General features: G+C 40.2%; 1 protein-coding gene across 1 annotated transcript in view; it reads left to right on the top strand.

The window, feature by feature from the left end:
* Positions 1–20,271, top strand: part of igfbp4 (insulin like growth factor binding protein 4) — a 69,061-nt gene extending 48,790 nt beyond the window's left edge. Inside the window, exons 2-4 of the mRNA XM_008113472.2 lie at positions 10,980–11,146; positions 11,712–11,846; positions 14,163–20,271. Coding sequence (XP_008111679.2) covers positions 10,980–11,146; positions 11,712–11,846; positions 14,163–14,297 — 437 coding nt within the window. The 3' untranslated portion in view covers positions 14,298–20,271. The remainder of the gene's footprint in view (positions 1–10,979; positions 11,147–11,711; positions 11,847–14,162) is intronic.
* The last annotated feature ends 265 nt before the right edge of the window (positions 20,272–20,536 follow it).

The raw sequence follows: 20,536 nt of genomic DNA, 5'->3' as shown, positions 1-20,536 counted from the left end.
GGAGAACTCATGAAAGTTAGGCAGGCCCCATCTATTTTAAGATTCTAGCAGGCAGTGTAAACAGTGCTATTCTGAATGGCAGTCAGTGTTTGAAATTGCTGTTTGCATTGTTTTAAAACTGGATCCTATGATGATTTTTAGACTGCTTTTGGAGGTTTATAATGAGTTTTAAAAATGTGCTTCTAAAATGTGTTTATCTTTGTATGGTTTTAATTGGCTTTAACTTGTTGGGTGCCGCAGGAGCCCACGTGAGCTGGGAGGTGATGCGGAACTACTTCAGATAAATAAATAAACCCAGGCAGACTGTAAGTGCCACACACCAGTCCTCTCTTGATGGAGTTCAGTTCTTTCAGGGTCCTTGAAAAGAGGCCGCAGCCTTCTTTAAACTCTCAGCAGCTGTTTCCCTGGCATTGTGCCTTCTGCTTCCTCTGGCTTAAGACATATAAATAGAAGTGGGGCAGAGTGGGGGAGGGAAGTGGGGAATGGCTTTTGTAATGGTTACCAGGCTTTTCTGGGTAGCTGTGGAGACCCTTGGCCTGCTGTCAGCTTGAAAGGTATCTGTGTGCCAAAGAGGCGTGCCAGTATGAAATGCACTGTGGCCAAACGTCTCAGAGACAGCAAAGAAAGGAGAAGGGCATGGGCAACCCCCCAGAAAGGTGACTCTGTAGGGCTATGCTGTTTGAACTTGCATACAGAATATAGTGAAATGTGAAACACAAAGATATGCCTTTTATGGACACATAGCATTGATCTTTCTTTGCTAGCTAGAAGTTCTCAGATAGAGAATTTTCCTACTCGTGGTCTCATTCTTTTAACTAGGCATAGTTGTGATTAAGCTTAGAAATTCTGAATGTACATCATATAATTTATCACTGAGCTGCTGGCTTTCCCACTACAGCAGTGGTTCTCAACCAGTGGGTCCCCAGGTGTTTTGACCTAAAACTCCCAGAAATCCCAGGCAGTTTATCAGCTGTTAGAATTTCTGGGAGTTGAAGCCCAAAACATCTGGGGACCCACAGGTTGAGAACTATAGCAAGAGTGAGGCACACTTTCAACCTGAGTCATTGGATGCCATACATTATATTAGCCTAAAGCAGGGATGGGAATCAGGTAGTCTCCCAGGTATGGTTGGATTAGAACTTCTGGGGTTCACCTTTACTGGATATATTGGCTGGGGCTATTGGGAATTGTGACACAAGAGCATCTGTTTGATGCTCCCCCCCCCTCCCGGTCTAAAACAAGGATGGCTGGAATCCATTTCAGTCCACGGGACAAAATCTGTTTCAAAGAAGTGTTATTGGGCCACCTTCCAACATTGGGCAATGCCCAAGGCAAAAAGGTTGGACTAAAACTTGTGTAGAGCTCCCAGTGGTGCAGTGGGTTAAACCACTGAGATGCTGAACTTGCTGACTGGCTGGCAGTTCGAAAGGTTCAGAGAGGGGTGAGCTCCCACTGTTAGCCCCAGCTTCTGCCAACCTAGCAGTTCGAAAACATGCAGATGTTAGTAGATCAAATGGTACCGCTCTGGTGGGAAGGTAATGGCCCTATCGGCCCTATGACCTTGGAGGTGTCTATGGACAACGCTGGCTCTTTGGCTTAGAAATGGAGATGAGCACCAACCCCCAGAGTCAGACATGACTGGACTTAATGTCAGGGGAAAACCTTTACCTTTACTAAAACTTGTTTTGGTTTGAAGTTCTTATTGCCAACCATAGGAGAGGGATTTTCAACCTTTTAGACTGGAGAAAATCCATACTAAACTTAAGGGTTAGTTCTATATCATGGAAGTCTTATATGGGAAGCACATGCCACAGAGCAGCTGGCATAGATGTCCTGCTTTTGGGAAACAAGAGTAAAACCACCCTGGGTCAATGATATGGAGCACCACACCAGGTGTTCTGTTTTATTTTATACTAAGCCTGCAATGCTTCAGAACTGTGTTCAGGACATTACACCTGGGAATAGCAGACTTTTGTTTACAGATGTCATGTCTGGTCAGGATTGTTTTTTCTCACTCATTCTGTCACATCCTAATATTTGCATGGTTTCCTCCACTTTTTTCGTGCTTGAGGTATAGTTAACTATGGTATGGGTGAGATTGCCTTCCTTCCTCTCCATCAACATTACCCTCCCCCCTTCAGCCTTCCCCATACATTATATGTTTGTTCGGTTTTTAATCTTTTTACAGCTAGAGTGCAAAAGTGTCATAGAGGAAGCACCATCACTTTAGAAAAATGAAGAGGGGGGGGGGGGACCTGCAAGACCATGTTGTGAATGCAGCCCAGAAGAAGCACTGATAAATAGAAATGTAATGATGGAAGGAAGATCAGAGGAGAACCTCAATGAGAAAGTCACATTTCCATTCCCAGAAGTACAGAGGAACTAAGACTATGGATATGGATATATGAATTTATTCCTGTTTGTATCAAGGACACTTTAGACCAGGCATGGGCAAACTTGGGTTCTCCAGGTGTTTTGAACTTCAATTCCTAGCAGCTGGCAAGGTGGCTGGGATTTCTGTTGAAGTCCAAAATACTGGAGGGCCAAAGTTTGCCCATGCATGCTTTAGACCAGTGGTTCCCGACCTTTTTGTGACCAGGGACCATTTTGACCAGGGACTACTTTCCAACATTAGTGTACAATCAGTTTTTGGTTTACTTTAAATTCAGTTTTGTTATTTTGTGTGCTGATTCAGAAAATTGCATTAGATAGACCACATCAGCTCTAGTTTCTGATATAGAACATATGCCACCCAGTAGTTGCCCTCTGCTAGCCCACAGAAAGCCATATTTAATAATCTAGAGCTGATGTGGTCTATCCAATGCAATTTTCTGAATCAGCACCCCAGATAATCCCAAGAACAGGCCTAAAAAAAGAAGACACCAAGAATTTTTTGGGGGGGGTTGGAGGTTGGGCTGTGTAATTATCCGTACCCGCAGGCCATATTTTAGTTCTTGCAGACCACTGGTGATCCACAGACTACAGGTTGGGAACCACTGCTTTAGACAGAATAGAGCCACCTTCTATCCTGATTCACCTTGGAAATTCTTAAGAACTAGTCCAGGAAAGGAGATACATTGTATGGATATTTTTGAAATTCCCAGTAAGCACAGGTACAATTCATGCCAGATGCTAAGCTTTTTGGGCAGTCTGGGTGAATTATAAATCAATCACATTTGTTCTCTGCTGAACACATGACTCTCAATACTTACACTTCTGTTGGTCTGACTTCCAAATCTTAACAGTTATTTACTGTGTATTGTCCTTGGCCATTTGGTCATTGTTAGAGACAGCTGTCTAGTGTAGCTAGCTATTCCCAACTTTTAAGATCACAACATGTTGCAAGAAACACACAGATGCCAAGGATGTGCTGACTTAGTTTACCTACAGCTAGAGAGACTTTTGGGAAAAATAGGCTCAAAAGGTTAGGGGAATTCCATCCATCTTCTTACAAAGTTCTCATAATCATTTCCAGTAAAGTAACTACAAAGAAAAATTTCATTACAAAGCTGATGCCTTCAAAAACCATTCACAACCGTTCTCCTTGTGAGAGAAAAAGCAGGGTATAAATAAACATAATAATAATAGTAGTAGTAATATAGTAACAATAATATAAACTCTCTTTTGGCATAATCTTGAAGTAACATGAGATTGGATACTAGGTAGTATGTGGATATTTTTCCAGTATCTGTTTGATAAAAAAATTATTTGCTTCATTGTTATAAATGGTGAAAGGAATTCTACAGTACAACCCTAAGAATGTTTACTTTCAGAAGCCAGTCCTTAGAATCTACTTTCTAGTACTTTTGTTTAAGATTATCATTGATATTATCTGTTATGATCTGTGTCTCCTTAAACAATGTGAAAGGCCTCTTCCTGTGAAGTACAAGCAGGTGGAGCCAATGTCAAATAAAGAGTATCTATAAACTATCTTTATGCAGTTCTGAGAGCCAAATCCAGCTTGTAAACTCTTAAATTCACCATAGTTATGGGGAAAAAATTGGCAAGTAGGATCATGATTATCATCTTTGGCACTAACTTGGCCTTGTAAGTCTTAGAATATTACACTGGATTTCAAAAAGAGATAAGTTTTCATTAAAGTTGGTATAACAAAACTTTTATTCTAGATATTATATACAACAAAAACTGCAGGATGGGGAGGCTGGTGAATTGGCACATGTGATGAGGTCCTAGGAGATCTACACTGACCATATAATGCAGCTCGACCCATATTATTTGGCAGTGTAGGTCCAGCCTAAGTAGGAGAGGGAGAGGAAAAGAGAGGGAAAGAAGTCTGCCCTTTCCAAAAGCAAATTGCTACAGACTATGTTGTCTTCTCTTTCTTATTAATACTATTTACTATCTTGACCACACTGTGATACTGCTTGGTGAGTGTTCCTCTGTGCAGTGTTGGAGGGTATAGTATTCAAAAGACTCAGATCTGCCCATAGATATAGGCAAGATATAACCATTTGCCTTTACACAGCTAAAACTATCAAATGCTAGCATGCAATGTCTATTAAATGCTAGTATGCAATTTTCTCCTTCTGAAATTTTCACAATTTCTGATGAAAAGAGCTTCTATATTATATGGGCTTTATTTTGGAGTAGATAGTGGATATTTCAATAAGTTTAAATTAATAGTGGAATATTAATTTAATATTAATAGTGGAATATTAATATTAATATTAGACCTGTGCTGGGATATATTCCAGTATTACCCTTAATAATTTGTTGAAATATCCATTGTCTGCTCCAAAATAAAGCCCTGTTTTTTTGTCTTTTATTGGCAACCAAGATGGCTATAGATTGTCATCAGAATTGGTAATTTCCTCTACTTCGATTCAGTGGTTGAAGAAATTATAAAATAGAATATTATGAGGTTTAACTTGTCACATTTGAGAAATTAGGGGACTTGGGAAAAATCAAGTTAGTTGGAAGATTGTGGTTTGCATTCTTTACTAATCTGGCAGCCCAAAAGGCAGTAAATTAATTCCTCACATATTCAGATATATTTCTTTATAACAGTCCTTTCTTTGTATAGGCATGACTTCAAAATTATTGTACTTCACCACTCACTGGGGCAAACTCCATTATAGATTGCTTTTCCCAGACAACTTGATTTATCATTTCATTTAGTGGTTTTATATTGTATGTTTAATTGTACAGTTATTGGTTTTTTATTACAGATTGTCATGGCTCCTGTACCCAGACATACTCCTTGTTTATGCATAACCAGTTTTGGCATCTTGTAAGGCATTTATGTCGCATTAACCTGATTTACATTCATGTCAAAGTGAATTGCTATGTTATGCAATGTTTGCATTCTTAAGAAGGGAGCAGAGACATAGCAATGTCTCCAGAATCATTGCAGTCTAGTTGTTGTGCCATGGACAAAGTATTTCACAATGGACATCATAGTACTGTGGGACCCACTGTGCAATGGGCATCAGAGGTGCACTATGAGAACCCATGTTGTATGGTAGGTACCTATCAAGCAGGATGCTCTCATACACATTGCTGGAATTTACTAAAAAGGTTTGATTTCCAGTCAGGGATAGTCATAATATCACATAGTTATGAATGAATGACCTTTGATTCAGAATCCTGGCCTGGATTTCTATGTTATGTACCGTAGGCTTTTAATTTTCATGGATCTTAGAGGTGCAAAATCTCCACGGAAGTGGAAAAGACTGACATTTTTTAATGCCATTTTTACCAGTAAGAACATCTCTCTTGGAATCTCTAGGTCAGTGGTTCTCAACCTGGGTCCCCAGATATTTTTGACCTACAACTCCCAAAAATCCCAGTTGGTTTACCAGCTGTTAGGATATCTGGGAGTTGAAGGCCAAAAACATCTGGGGACCCCAGATTGAGAACCACTGACCTAGGTCCTTCCAGTGTGTTTCTGTGCTCAACCTCTGGCAGAAGGGGAACATAGGACTTCACACCATGCTGGTTTGAGACTTTTTTCAAGGTCACTTCCTGTAGTTGCTGATGTGACAACATAGGGAAATTTAGGGAAGACTCGATTTTCAGGAATCAGGTAGCACTTGATTCCCAACTACAAAAGATGCAGAGAAGGCAGGGAAAAGGACGTGGGGTGGCTGCCATCCCTGAAGATGGAAAGGCATGACAGAGAATGAAAGAAGATGGTTCCCTCCGCTTTTCTATGACAAAGTCCTTAGAGTCGCAAATGATCAACATTGTGGTTTCACAGGAACAGAAATTTGCAACTAACACAAAACATGTTTAGCTTCAAACAAGCCAATTTACAACTACAGTTTCTGAATATGGCTTCTATAAGCTAGCTATAACTCACGTTAATCATAAGTCTGCATAAACAGATGATAAGATTAACTGTTGTTAACTCAAAACAGATGTCTAAAAGCTTCGGAATTGGTTTTCTTGGCTGCACTGGAGGATAGATGAGTGTAGGGTTGTGCAAAGTTGTGGTTCCTTCTACTCATCGGTATCACACAAAACTATTGTTCAGAACAGGGGTGGGAATCAACTTTACAAGGGGGGTATTAAACTTCATTTCCCAGCATTCTGTATTACCACTCCTACTCCAACTATGTTTATTTATATCCTGCTTTATCGCTCCACAAGAAGGCTAAAAGCGGTATCATTGGCAATGATGTTGAGGGTTGCTGGGTGTTACAAACCAGCAACATCTGGCAGCCTACATAATTCCCATTCTTGGTTTACAAAGCTGTATGCAAATATAACCAACCTGAAGGCTTTGCCAGGAGAACAAGGAAAGAATATTCGGTCTGGTGACAAGTCATGATATTTAAAATGTGTGAAGTTTTCGTACATAAACCAGATTTTTTATCTTGTCAATTATGAAATTTGTTCCTTTCAATAAGGTTGAGGGAGAGGAGGAAGGTTTCACCTATAGAGAAAATTTCATCTTGCTAAGCAAGCAAGTAAGCAAGCTGCATCTCTGTTGTTTGTCAGCTTATGATGCCAAAGTTGCACATAAATTCATGGAAACTTGGACACAGATCATTTGGAAAGGAGGAAGTCAAGAGAGAACAGCCATACTTTGGAAACCTGGAAGCAGCCAGCTGGGCAGGGATTTGAGAAGAAGAACGGATGGGGAGAGGGAAGTTGGAGGAAACCACGCAGGCTCTGTGTGTGGGCTAGCCCAGAATTGGTTTGGGTAGAGGGACTCTTTTGTGGCTCAATGTACTGGCCACACATCCTCTCTAAGGTTTAATTTGTGTGAGGACACAGAGTCAGCTCCTGTTTCATTTGCCCACAATGGAACCTGTAAACTTTAATCGCCCCACATCCTTGGTGTTTCCACTCAAGCAAGGCTGACCTTTAAGCAAAAACATGGGGGGTGAAATTATCTCTGGAAGCTGTTATCAGTCCTCTCATCCCTCAGCCACATAATTGTAAGAAAGCACAGAATCCTTTTCCTTCTCTGTGGAATAACAGACCCTGCCCACATCTTTACCCACAGGGTAGGTTTCTATAAATTCCAAAAAGGTTTGTAGTCCAGCTCCCTCTCTTTTGACAGACAAAAAACTGGCCATAGTTTCCTTCTGAGGTCTTTTACTTCTCTCTATTCAGAGAAGGGAGGGCAGTAGCATTGTGTTTGAGCCTTTAGAGCTGGAAACGTAGTAGCTGATGGAAAACAAGTTGTCATTTTGCTTTGCAATAAAAGGCATCAACAGTTATAAGCATATGGTCTTTTTAGACATTTGTGGTTTAACAGAAAAACAGAAGGTAATTTAAAACAACAGAGAGTCTTGGGGTGCTTTACAAAACAACTTTTATTTGGCACAAGCTTTTGCGGTTTCCATCACACTTCATCAGATGAAAAGTCTACTCAAAAATAGTCCCCTTCCCTAGTGTGCTCTTTCTATTGCCAAGTCACAATTGGGAAATTTGCCCGGTTCCCTTAAATAAAAGCTGGACCAAATGCAGCCTCTGAGATACAGTTGCATTGCAACTTCTATCAGCTCTCACATTGACTATACTAGCTAGGACGGTTCAGCCACATCTGAAGAGCTTCACTTTCTTCTCCATGCCTTAAAATAAAAGTGTCTTACTGGCCAAGCAAAACAGAACCCAAAATGACCGGACAAATGAGTAGATGGGGGGTAGGTGCCTTTCTTAACTTGTCTGATTTAATTTAAAGGAACATGGCAAAGCACTGCGTTGAAAATTAGAAAATTGAAATATTAAGGTTAATAGAATAGAAGAAACCAAAACTGACCCATAGTACCCTTTATGGTCAAGAGTGGGAAACACGTGGCCTTCCAGATGTTGCTAAATTCCTAGAATCCCTAGCTATGCTGGCTAGGGTTGCTGGGAGTTGCAGTCCAACAACATCTGGAGTATACTTCACTACCATATTGGCAAGCAGATTGAGAAAACCAATTTCTAGGAATATCCATGAGGATCATAATATTTTTGTGCCAAGAAAACAACTAAGGAATAATGTGAGAACTGTTCTTAATATAATTACGTTTTTGGAACATCAGAATGACAACAAGTCTGTTTTGATTTTTTGGGCACAGAGAAAGCATTTGATAGTATTTCTTGGAATTACTTATATCAAGTATTGGCGAGAATGGCCTTTGGTGAAAATATTATTTGAGCAATAAAGGCAGTTTACTCAGTTCAAAGGGCTAGTAATATATCACGTCTGACTGAAATACAAAAGGGAGGAGACAAAGTTGGCTTTTACTTTTTATTCTGACATTAGAGATCTTACTGAGAGATATCAGGCAAGATGACAGAATCTAGTATAAACTGAGAGTGTGGATGATCTTGTGATAACGACACAAACTCCATTGGACTCAATGAAAGCTGTTTTGGAAAACTTAAGGCGTTTGGGACATGCTCTGGGTTTAAAGTGAATTATGATAAAATATGTCTATAGAAGAGGATAACGAATTAACTACTCTTTCAAATGTTAATGTGGAAAAAAATAGGATCAACTATTTGGGAGTTGCAATTATAAAGAACACCAGTTTATTATTTTAAAACAGCAATAAACTATGAACAACTATAGAAAGAAATTAAAAGAGACTTAGGATAACAGGGGGAAATTAAATGTATTCCTTTGGGGTAGACTTGCAGAAATAAAAAAAACATTTTGCCAAGGGTATTATATCTCTTTCAAATGATCTGTAGTATAAGAAATGAAACAAAAAAACGTTTGTGCAATGGCAGAAAGAGATTTATACCTTTGTTTGGCAGGCAAAGAAACCCAGAATAAACCTTAAAACATAATATGACATTAAGGAAAGGGGCAGTTTGGGAGTCCTTAATGTTAAACTATATTATGAGGCCAGCAGTCTTATTTGGCAAAATAAATGGCTATTGCTTAGAGATGGGAAAGTTTTGAAACTAGAAAGTCATGATGTAAGATTTGGGTGGCATGGTTATCTTTGGTATGATAAGTTAAGGCACATGCTGCATTTAAAACCTACTGTATTAGAAACACCAAGTTTCATATAAATATGGGCAGATTTCCCCCCTAAGAAAATATTAGCCACCTTACTACAGTAAGCCTTTTTAAAAGGAAAGAATGGACTAAAATCAATGATGAAGGATTCTTTTGGTATTATGAACAAGACATCTTGAATGTTTAAATCAAGAGAGATGCTTCTTAAGGAAGGCAAAGATCTTAACTGGTTTGTTATTGGCAAATAAAGTAAGAGAAGTGTAGTCATAAAGGTTGGTGAAAAGGAATTTTAACTAGTTGCATAAGGATGATGACCATGAGGTTTAAAAAAGTGTATCCATGGCTTTTGAAACTAGAGATGAACTGTAAAAGAGTACATGGTAACATGACCCCAAAATTTGGGGGACAAGTTTTCATATGGATGTATGGGGCAAAATTTGGTCCAAAGATAGAATATTTACTTTTTGTAGTTATTGAAATGAAAAACTATATTAATCAATAAATTGTGATCATTTGGAGAAGTATAGCACACTTCTCACTCCAGCTTTTCATTAGTGCTCGAGCAGCTCTGTATGATCTGTGGGATTTACATAAATGTTGATCCATTACTCAGCAGCTCTGTTCTAGATGAGACTAACAAACCTATATAGGCCTTTGGTGTCTTGTTGAGCAAAAGGTACTCTCATTGTTACTTTACGTGTCATAATGCATTTATATTTTGAGTGGCAAGTTATACAGTTTGTATTGTAACATGATATTAATGGGGGGCATGTTTGATATTTAGCATGAGGCTTACATGTGCAAGAAATAGAAGTTTCACAACATCCAAATTCACTTTTCAGCTGCCATGATGTTCCAGTGTACAAGCTTCTACTGTGCAGTGATAGGCAGTTGAGTGACAGATACACCACAGTTTCAATTTGCGATGGGCACCTATGGAAATCTGGCTGTGCATCCGAAAACCACCATAGGGAGTGCCTAAGCACAACAGGAATGCCCGATGACATAAAAAATGTCTGATGTGCATCAAAAAAGTCCAATGCACATCAGAACTTCCCATGTACATGAGAAGCCCCAGCATGTATCAGAAGTGCCAGGTACTCATCGGGAGTGTCAAATTAAGAAGTACCAAATTTGGGTTCTGATGTGCATTCATACATTCTTGCTAGTGCCTCGGTGTACATTTTTGCAATTCAGGGTTTCATTACATTTGTGCAACGTAGCTACAGATTTGTAATTACAATTGTAACACATTTTTTCTTTTTAAAAAGCATTTGCCTCCAAATTTTGGCTAAGAGGCTAGCTTTGAAAATAAAGTTTTGATGTTTGGCCCATGGTTTAAACAAACACATTTGGGGATTGATGGAGAAAGCCACTGTTTTGCTGTTTAATATAAAAGAAACATTTGCAGTAATGGACTGTAGTAAAGCAATCATTGTAGTAAACAGTATGTTCCTAACCATATATGAAGACTTCTTCTTGCAACCTCATGAGACAAATCCCCCTTTGTTGACTCTTTTCATGGCCTTGTTGTTCTCTTTCTCTTCAGAACTGGAGGAAGTTGAACTCCCGCAACCCAACAACTTCAGCCCCTGCAGCAGCCATGACAGAAAATGCCTCCAGAAGCAGCAAGCAAGAGCACGTGAAAGGATAAACAATGGTGTCAAGATGAGGAACAGTGGGATCCTACCTGTCCGGGAGGAGACACGACCAGTGGTGAGGTGTTCTGGTTTCTCCTCTGGGTATGGGAACCACTAGGCATCTCATTATCTGTTGCTTCACTTTGCTGTTCCTTTGACCCAGGGGCACCAATTTGTGGTCCCCCGAGTATTTTTGAACTCCATCCCCCATTATTCCTTAGGGCTGATGGAAGTGGAGTTCATGAACATATAGAGGGCCAGCGTTCTTCTCTTCTCCTTGTAGTCCAGCTGTTAGGAAGTATGAAAGCTGAAGTCAAAAAGACCTGGAGGCCCAAAGGTTGGGAACCACTGATCTAAGCAATTACTTTCATTCCATTCGCAGCATAGTTGTTGTTTTTTTTAAAAAAATTAAACAGGGAGTAGGTATTGTTTTGCAGACTCTCTTATGTTTAATCTATGATAGAGAAAAAAAATACAGGGCTGAGATTCATTGTTGGTGCTCTAAATATACATTTTTTTCTCTTCAACTTGGAAGTATGCAAAGAGTTAATGCAATGGTTATAGAACTACTCTTAAGTGCCTTTCTGCTTATTCTTGTCACCACATTTGGACATCATTTCCATCCATTGCTTTGTCAACAGGTCCAAGGCTCATGTCAAAGTGAACTTCAGAGAGCACTGGAGAGGTTAGCAGCATCCCAAACCCGAACCCATGAGGATCTGTTCCTAATCCCCATCCCCAACTGTGATCGCAATGGGAACTTTCACCCCAAACAGGTAATGCCGGAGTATAGGTCCACCTATGTCAAAGATGGGTGGATTCCAATTCTGTTTGCTTTTGACTGATTTTTACTAGCATTTATTGCTTCCAGCAGTCAGTAATAAGGATGTCCTTGTTAAAATAATTTGTGCCAGTAGGGGAGAATAAGTAAGTTAAACAACTTTCTCTTTGACAGAGGAATATCTTTAAAAATCCACAGAGAGGAGAAAGTTTCCCCTGTCCTATTTTCTGCTCTCTCCCCAACCATGTAGTGGTCAGCAGGAAGAGGGAGGCAGCTAAGCAAGGAGGACTGTGTGACAGTGGTTGCTAGATAGCTATTGACAGATTATCCTTGTTTGGTTATTCCCACCCTACCCTTTCCATTAGCACAACCATGTATTGTGTTGCGAGGAACTGAGTGTCAATGGCTACTGGATAGATGATAGATGACACTTGGTCAGTTAGTTCACCCCAGTGCTGCCCCTAACCCAAACATGTCATAATGTGTGATCCCTTGTGGCCGAGTATGATTGTAGTGTCTTGGCGGCAGGCCTGTAAATGTTTGTGGAAACCTATTCTGGATCAACACAGTCTTTCACATTGAGGACATAGATTTCCATATGGAAGGTGGTCACGACTAGGGTTTGTTTGATGTGCCTTTCTCTTGGCATGTTTCTTCCTTTCACCCTGTATTTGTGACTCTTCAATATCCAAAGCACTGTTATTTATTTATTTATTTATTTATTTATTTATTACAACATTTATATCCCGCCCTTCTCACCTGAGAGGGGACTCAGGGCGGCTTATTTATTTATTTATTTATTTATTTACAGCATTTATATTCCGCCCTTCTCACCCCGAAGGGGACTCAGGGCGGATCACATTACACATATAGGCAAACATTCAATGCCTTTTAACATAGAACAAAGACAAACAAACACAGGCTCCGAGGGGCCTCGAACTCATGATCTCCTGGTCAGAGTGATTCATTGCAGTTAATTGCAGCTGGCTTGCTCTCCCTCCTGCGCCACAGCCCGGGCTTACAATAAACACACATATAAAAATTATACAGTACACATAAATCAGATTAAAAATTATTAATTTACATCAACATTCACAAAAACATTCTAAAATACAAATGGACATGTTCAGGTTCAAAAGACTGGGTCTGTCAATTGGGTTCTGGCGTACATAATAATAATTGGCGCTGCTGATTCTTATTTGAAAGAATCACAACCAAGTAACAGCTGACCTCCAGTTACAAGACTGGAGTGCCAGGGCTTCCTAGTTCTCATTGTTTATATCACATTTTCAAAGGTTAGCTTTAAGATCATCTTTTTTGTTGTCCAACAACATTCCATTTTCTGTTCGTAACTGGAGAATTAAGCAACTGCTTTGGGAGATGGTGATCAGACATTCAAACAATGTGGTCAGTCCAGCGAAGTTGTTGGCAGAGAATCATCATTTCAGTGCTGGTGATCTGTGCTTCTTCCAGAACTTTGACATTTGTCTGCTTGTCTTCCCAAGAGATTTACAGGATTTTCAATGGCAACATTGATGAATCGTATCATAGAATCATATGATATGACTCATCAATGTTGCCATTGAAAATCCTACAGATCTTTCCAAGAACTGAGAGTAATGTCTGTAGATCAGTGGTTCCCAGCCTTTTTTGACCAGGGACCACTTTACCAGGGACCGCTCTCCAACATTAGTACTGAAAGGGTTACAAATCAGTTTTTGGTCAACTTTAGATTCGTTTTGGTTATTTGAGGTGCTGATTCAGAAAACTGCATTGGATAGACCACATCAGCTCTAGTTTCTGATACAGAACACATACCATTCAGTAATCGCCATCTGCTCACCCACAGAAAACCATATTCAATAATCTAGAGCTGATGTGGTCTATCCAATGAAATTTTCTGAATCAGCACCCCAAATAACCCTAGGAACAGGCTGGTCGGACTGTGTTATTATTCTTAGTAGTAACAGTGACCATATTTTAGTTATTGTGGACCACTGGTGGTCCACAGACCACAGGTTGGGAACCATTGCTGTAGATGATCCATGTTTTGCAGACATACAATAGAGTTGGAACAATAGTTTTATAATAGCTATATGAATAGGAGGAAAAGGAGGAGGCAGACAAGCAAGGTAACCGCACTCCATGCAGTCATGACCTTGGAGGCGTTTATGGACAACACCGGCTATTCAGCTTGGAAATGGAGATGAGCACCAACTCTAGAGTCGGACACGACTAGACTTAATATCAGGGGGAAACCTTTACTTTGCTATCCTGATAATGAGTTGTCCATTTGTTTTTTTTTCTTCAGTGTCACCCAGCTTTGGATGGGCAACGAGGAAAATGTTGGTGTGTGGATCGGAAAACTGGAGTCAAGTTGCCAGGAAGTGTGGAGATGAAGGGAGATCTGGATTGCCATCAACCTGCAGATGCCGTGCAGGAATGACGGGGCTGAAGAGAAGTGGACACTGAGGCTTTCCTTGATGAACTGTCAAGGAAACAAATGGTGCTGTTTGACGAGCAGATGGAATGCAAACTGGGGATATCACCATGACACTTATTTTTTTGTTCCCTGAGATGGGAATTTTAACAGCAGTAATATCAGCACACATCCCTATACAAACTTTAACTGCATTAATCAAAACTTGTGGCTCAACCAGCCTTCAACTCTGGTATATAATTTGGTATCTATGTAGACTTTGGAGATTACATGATAACTGATAACAAAACTTTCATACACACACAATCTGCAAGCTTTAAATAATCTGATGGGCCGAAAGAGGGTTTCCCCAAGTAAATCTGCTTTTGCTTTCAGCACAAGACACAGCAGAATTGTGTATTCTTTAAGGGTTTTTTTTTGCTGAGGGGAAACGAAAAAGAGGAATAGATGACAGGTGTGTTCTTCCTCACCCTTTTGTGGGGCTTCACACAACAAAAACCAAATAGGCTCAACAATGCCGAACCCTTCCCTATCCTAGTGTACTCTGTTGTTTTGGGGATAAGGGATAGATTAAACCAAGGATGGGCAAAAACAGCATAATTGAAATCCAGAGCTGGAGCACTGTGCATTGTGCAGGCCTGGAACATGTGAAGCAATAAGAGTGATTTCTGAACATGTAAATAATAGTGTATGCCCCAGAGCAAAGAAACAAAAACAAATAGTCTTGGGTTTCACTTTTCTGGATTAGGATGCACGTTTTACAGTCAAATGAATGAATGGAATACTTCCAAACTGCCTGTCCGCCCAGCCTCTTGGTCTTCATTGAAAGGACTGGCTTGGCTTGGATTTGTTTTTAAATTAAGAAAAAGATAAATGGAATGGATGTACCAGCAGCAGCGACATTCATACCCAAGACTAGGCTATTATAAGTAAATTTCAGAATCACAATTTTTGTTAAAAGAAAACTTTAAAAAATGCTTGTGTATAATCTGCAGAAAATTGTATCCCACTCCAAACGGTGGGGAATTCACTTTAGTGTTGGGTACAATTGGGTGTACATTTTTTAAAAAGAAAAGGTATTTTCTTGAGCTTCGGATTGTGATGATGGATTTGAAAATGTGAGCACAGCAGATATTTCAGAAGCTAGGTGCGGGATGTTACCAAGATTTTAATGGCTGGAATGTTAGCACTTTGTCCCTCCCCATAATCTGCAGCATTAAATAAAACAAGAAAAGTATATGCAGAAATGGCTTAATTGGTTTTCTTTATATACAAGGCGGGGGTTAACTCTGTCCAGCATATAGATTTGCTTTCCCTGCAACCCAAATAAGGAGTAATATTTGGGTTAGGCATAGTTCCAAGCCAGCCAAGAACCTAAAAAACTTGAGGCCATAAACATACTAACCTTTTTTTTTTATCATATCAGAAGCGACTTGAGAACATACTGCAAGTCGCTTCTGGTGTGAGAGAATCGACTCTCTGCAGAGACGTTGCCCAGGGGATGCCCGGATATGTTGGGAGGCTCCTTTCATGTCCGTGCAAGCTAGAGCTGACAAACAGGAGCTCATCCCGTCATATGGATTCAAACCGGCAACCTTCATAGAATCATAGAGTTGGAAGAGACCCTGTGGGCCATCCAGCCCAACCCCCTGCCGAGAAGCAGGAAAATCACATTCAAAGCACCCCCAATAGGTGGCCACCCAGCCTCTCCTTAAAAGCCTCCAAAGAAGGAGCCTTCACCACACTCCAGGGCAGAGAACAGCTCTCACTGTCAGGAAGTTCTTCCTAATGTTCAGGTGGAATCTCCTTTCTGTAGTTTGAAGCCATTGTTCTGTGTCCTAATCTCCAGGGCAGCAGAAAACAAGCTTGCTTTCTCCTCCCTAAAGATTGGGTCAGCAACCAGTCAACAGTCCAGCCGGCACGAGTATTTAATCCATTGCACCACTGCGGCTCCTAACATACTGTTTTTGGCTCAAAGCATCCAGTCCAGCATACAGAAGGAAAGCTAGCTTTCCCCCAGTATACAACCTTTGAGAATATTTAAGCATTCTAGTTATATGAATATGAAGGGCAGCCGCATCAGGCACAAATTGCCATAGGCATATAGTGAAATGGTTCCCATTGGCCTTTGGAATCCTATTTCAAGATCAGGCCACGCATGGCAGGTATAGGGGCCAATTTTCTTTCCTTCTGGAGGTGCATGGCTTGCCAAAAATCAAACATATCAAACTTTTGGATTCAGGAGTTCTCTCTTTAGCACAATGTCAGAAAGATCATAGACCCCTTTTACATTGCAATATAAAATCCAGATTACCTGCAGTGTAGAGTTATACAATCCATCTGAAAGCAAATAACGTAGATTATCAGTTTTGATTATCTGGATTATATGGCAGTGTAGAAGTTTCCATCAAGAAGGAGCTTTAACAATTGTGGATCTATTTTCTTGACCACTCGTAGTATGCTGTATGAAACTGGAGTCACAGCTTGATTAGAAGAGTTATGGCTCAATTACTTCATGTGAAACTGTGGCCCCATTTACACTTCCATCTAAAATCAAGATTATCTGTTTGAACTGGATTATATGGCAGTGTAGACTCAGTTCAAAGCAGATAATTTGGGTTGTCTGCTTTGATAATCTGGATTATTTGGCAGCCTGTGGGTACCAGAAAATCACCAGCTTTCCCATAAAATAAGAATTACCCTCATGTTAAAAGGGGGTATATATCTTAACTAACACCCTCCTCTCTCAAGCAGAATGTTAATGCAGAATTTCCTTTTTTTTAAAGCCTGTTATTATTCCTATAATAGGGACAATATAATATGCAATAGCAAAACAAAAATATGTCCCATGATAGCAACAAAGGCTTAGCAACAGAAAATATTTGAAAATAAAAAGGGCAAACAACAAATGGAAAAGGAACAAAAAAGACAAGAAACGCTAAACAATTTATCCAAAGAAGGGCAGAAGATCAAATTTTATCTTTAAACTTTTTCTTGCTCCAAGAATTTGGCTGGCTCTAGCAAGACAAGGAGAGGTGGGGGAAGTATATTTTTCCCTTCTCATTCTGGCCTTTAAATTTTCTCAATTTGTTTGAAGGGGAGAGGTTTGATTATGTATGATCATGAAATTTCAACCCAAAACTGTTAACGCTATAATTGAATGGGAAATCACCAATGAATCCCAGGTGCGGTAGGCTCTTAGGAATTGACAAAACCATATCTATTCCTTGTCCAAGAAAATCCTATGAAATTCATGGGTCGCCATAAGATGACAGGCAACTTGAAGGCACATACACAAAGATTACCATAAAAAGCTGAGAAACTTTTAGAGAAGATGTGCAGGAATCAGGAGGAACATTTAATGCAATGCATTTTTTTTTTTGGATGAAGATAGGAAAGTACCACCCATTGTGGGCCATCAATTCTATCTGCTCCTAGAGCACATTGTGAGATGCTTTTTTTTTTCCATGTCAGGAGCGAAACTGCAAGTCACTTCTGGTGTGAGAGAATTGGCCATCTGCAAGGACGTTGCCCAGGGGACGCCCAGATGTTTTGATGTTTTTACCATCCTAGTGGGAGGCTTCTCTCATGTCCCCGCATGAAGCTGGAGCTGATAGAGGGAGCTCATCTGCGCTCTCCCTGGGTTGGATTTGAACCTGGCAGCCTTCAGGTTAGCAACCTAACTTTCAAATCACAAGGCTTTAACCCACTTCACCATCTGGGAGTGAAGCCCATTGAACTCAATAGAGTTTACTTATATAGAAATGCACTGGCAGCCTTAAACACTTTTGTACACCAGCACAACATACAGCAGTTATTCATGTTAATGAAATACAGTGTTAACATGTCTGTTAATGAGACACATGGTTCCCATCTCATAGGATTCAGCTAATGGTATGGTCTATGTATAATCTATATTTCTGGGCGGCGACTGTTTTCTTCCTTGCAGACCTTCACACACAGTATCAAAATATTGTTGTAATGTGTTTTATTGCTCTCTTGATTTTAAAAAAAGAGTTTAAAATATTATGATTCCTGTACTTTGTGTAACATGAACATTTCTTGGAAAAGCTGTTTACAAATGATCACATGCTCTCAGCTCAGAGGAAGGCAAGCGCAACCCCCTCTGAACAATTTCTGCCAAGGAAACACTGTGATTGGTTCCATTTATGGTCCCCATAAGTTAGAGGTGAGGTGAAGGCATACAATAATAGCAACAAAACACATGAGTTTTTTTTTAATGTTCAATGTGCAAAAACAGTTGGAAAAGTTTCTGTAAGAACTGTTTCACAGCAGACTGCCTTGGAAGGTAGTGGACTTCCCTTCTCATAATAGTATTACTACAGATTTTTTAAAAAAATCTCCCACCCTAGACATCTGTGGAATGTCCAGGGTGGGAGAAAGAACTCTTGTCTGTTGGAGGGAAGTGCAAATGTTGCAATTGGCCACTTTGATGAACACTGAATGGCTGTGCAGTGTCAAAGTCTGCAAGAATCAGTAAGGACACAATCAGGGCCAGCTAACACCTCCCAACAAAGGATTCCCCCCAACAAGAATCAGCCAGGCTTTGAAGCTGCAAGGCCATTCAGTGCTAATCAAGGTGGCCAGTTGCAACAGTCACACTTGCATCAAACAGACACGCATTCTTTCTCCTAGCCTGGACATCCCACAGATAAATACATCTCATTTGCGTAGTTTCCAACAGACCTCACAACCTCTGAGGATGCCTGTCATAGATGTGGGCAAAATGTCAGGAGGGAATGCTTCTGGAACATGGTCATACAGCTCAGAAAACTCACAGCAACCCAGTGATTCCGGCTATGAAAGCCTTCAACAACACATTGATAAGACTGTCTCCAACTGCCAAATTGAAGGGCTGTGTCTGCCTGCTGCCTCTAACCATTTGGGCTGGCCATAAAAGATCCATTGAAATATTTCCATGTGGAAAAGAGGAAAACAGACTCTAATATCAGCCAAGTCTGTGTATTTGGGGAGCGTAATGAACAGGATCCTAACAAGCAGTGAGAAAGAATTTAAAAGTTTCCTGTTGCATTTCTCAGGATAATTCCCCCTCTGGAAGAAATACAATGAGATATTTCCTTCCAGTACAAGTAGGATCCTCAGATAAAGGCGTTTTCTTAGGATTGCAGCAATGGGAGAAAAAGATAACCTTCCCATGCTTACAAAGGCGGCTCCTGCAAGCAGGGATCAGAAGTGGAGAATCAAAGGGGCCGGTCCTACCATTAGGATTAAAGATGTTGGGGCATTAGCAACTATTGCTCTAAGTTCCCTGTCTTTTCCTCTCTTTAGTTATGGTGTCCTCCACCCCGAAAACATAGCCTATGGCTTTTGGGTGTGGTGGAAGAACAGTGCCGGGGTTAAAATAAGACTGAAACATTGACTTTGTTATGTTGTATGTGTGCACACCAAAGAAATTGCGTCCTTTGTCTCACATGGTTCAATATTGTACTGGGAATAACTAGGCAAAAGGAGAGAGAGAGTATAGCTAATGCTGCATATTGCTAGAAACTACGGTCCAGTAATACCTTACAGGCCACATGATTTCCACCTTTATGTTAACATGTTTCATTTTCCTTTGGGACATTTTAGTTCAGAAAGACTAAGGCTGATTCTACATTGTACAATTAATGCAGTGTTGCACAATTTTAACTACCATGGTTTAATGCTAAGGAATCACGGGAGTTGTAGTTTGTTGACTCACCAACATTCTTTCCCAGAGGAACTTTCTTGTCAAACTAAAGCTTCCACGATTCCATAGCACTGAGCCATGGTAGTTCAAGACACACTCAAAATAATTCCCGTTCAGAGATAGCTGGTGCAATGGGGAAGGGGAAGAGAAGACTAAGGAAACTAAAGTTGCTTTTTGGATAATTTTTTAAAACCTGCATTAAGAATGTCTGTTTGCTTCCACTTCTGCTCTGCTTGTATATTTGTAAATAAAGCAAATGCTAAAAAGAAACCATGGCTCTCTGGCAATCTCTCATCCAAAGGAAACCAAACTCCTGGGGTATTATTACTGTTCTGGAATTGATCTCCGATTCCACTTAGAGATCACATGGGATCACATAACACAACTCTTAGGCAGCTTACTCCATTTCCTGCCGCAGATAGTAGGAGATGCAATGCACCTCTTTTGGAACATTAGTGTCAAACGTCATAATTGTAAACTTTGTATTCTTTTAACAAAGTGGATCTGGGACTTTCTCCATTAAGAGCCATGTGTG

This window comes from Anolis carolinensis, chromosome 6 (assembly GCF_035594765.1).
Source record: "Anolis carolinensis isolate JA03-04 chromosome 6, rAnoCar3.1.pri, whole genome shotgun sequence".
In the NCBI taxonomy this organism is placed as follows: domain Eukaryota; kingdom Metazoa; phylum Chordata; class Lepidosauria; order Squamata; family Dactyloidae; genus Anolis; species Anolis carolinensis.
This window is presented reverse-complemented; position numbering and strand designations above follow the sequence as displayed.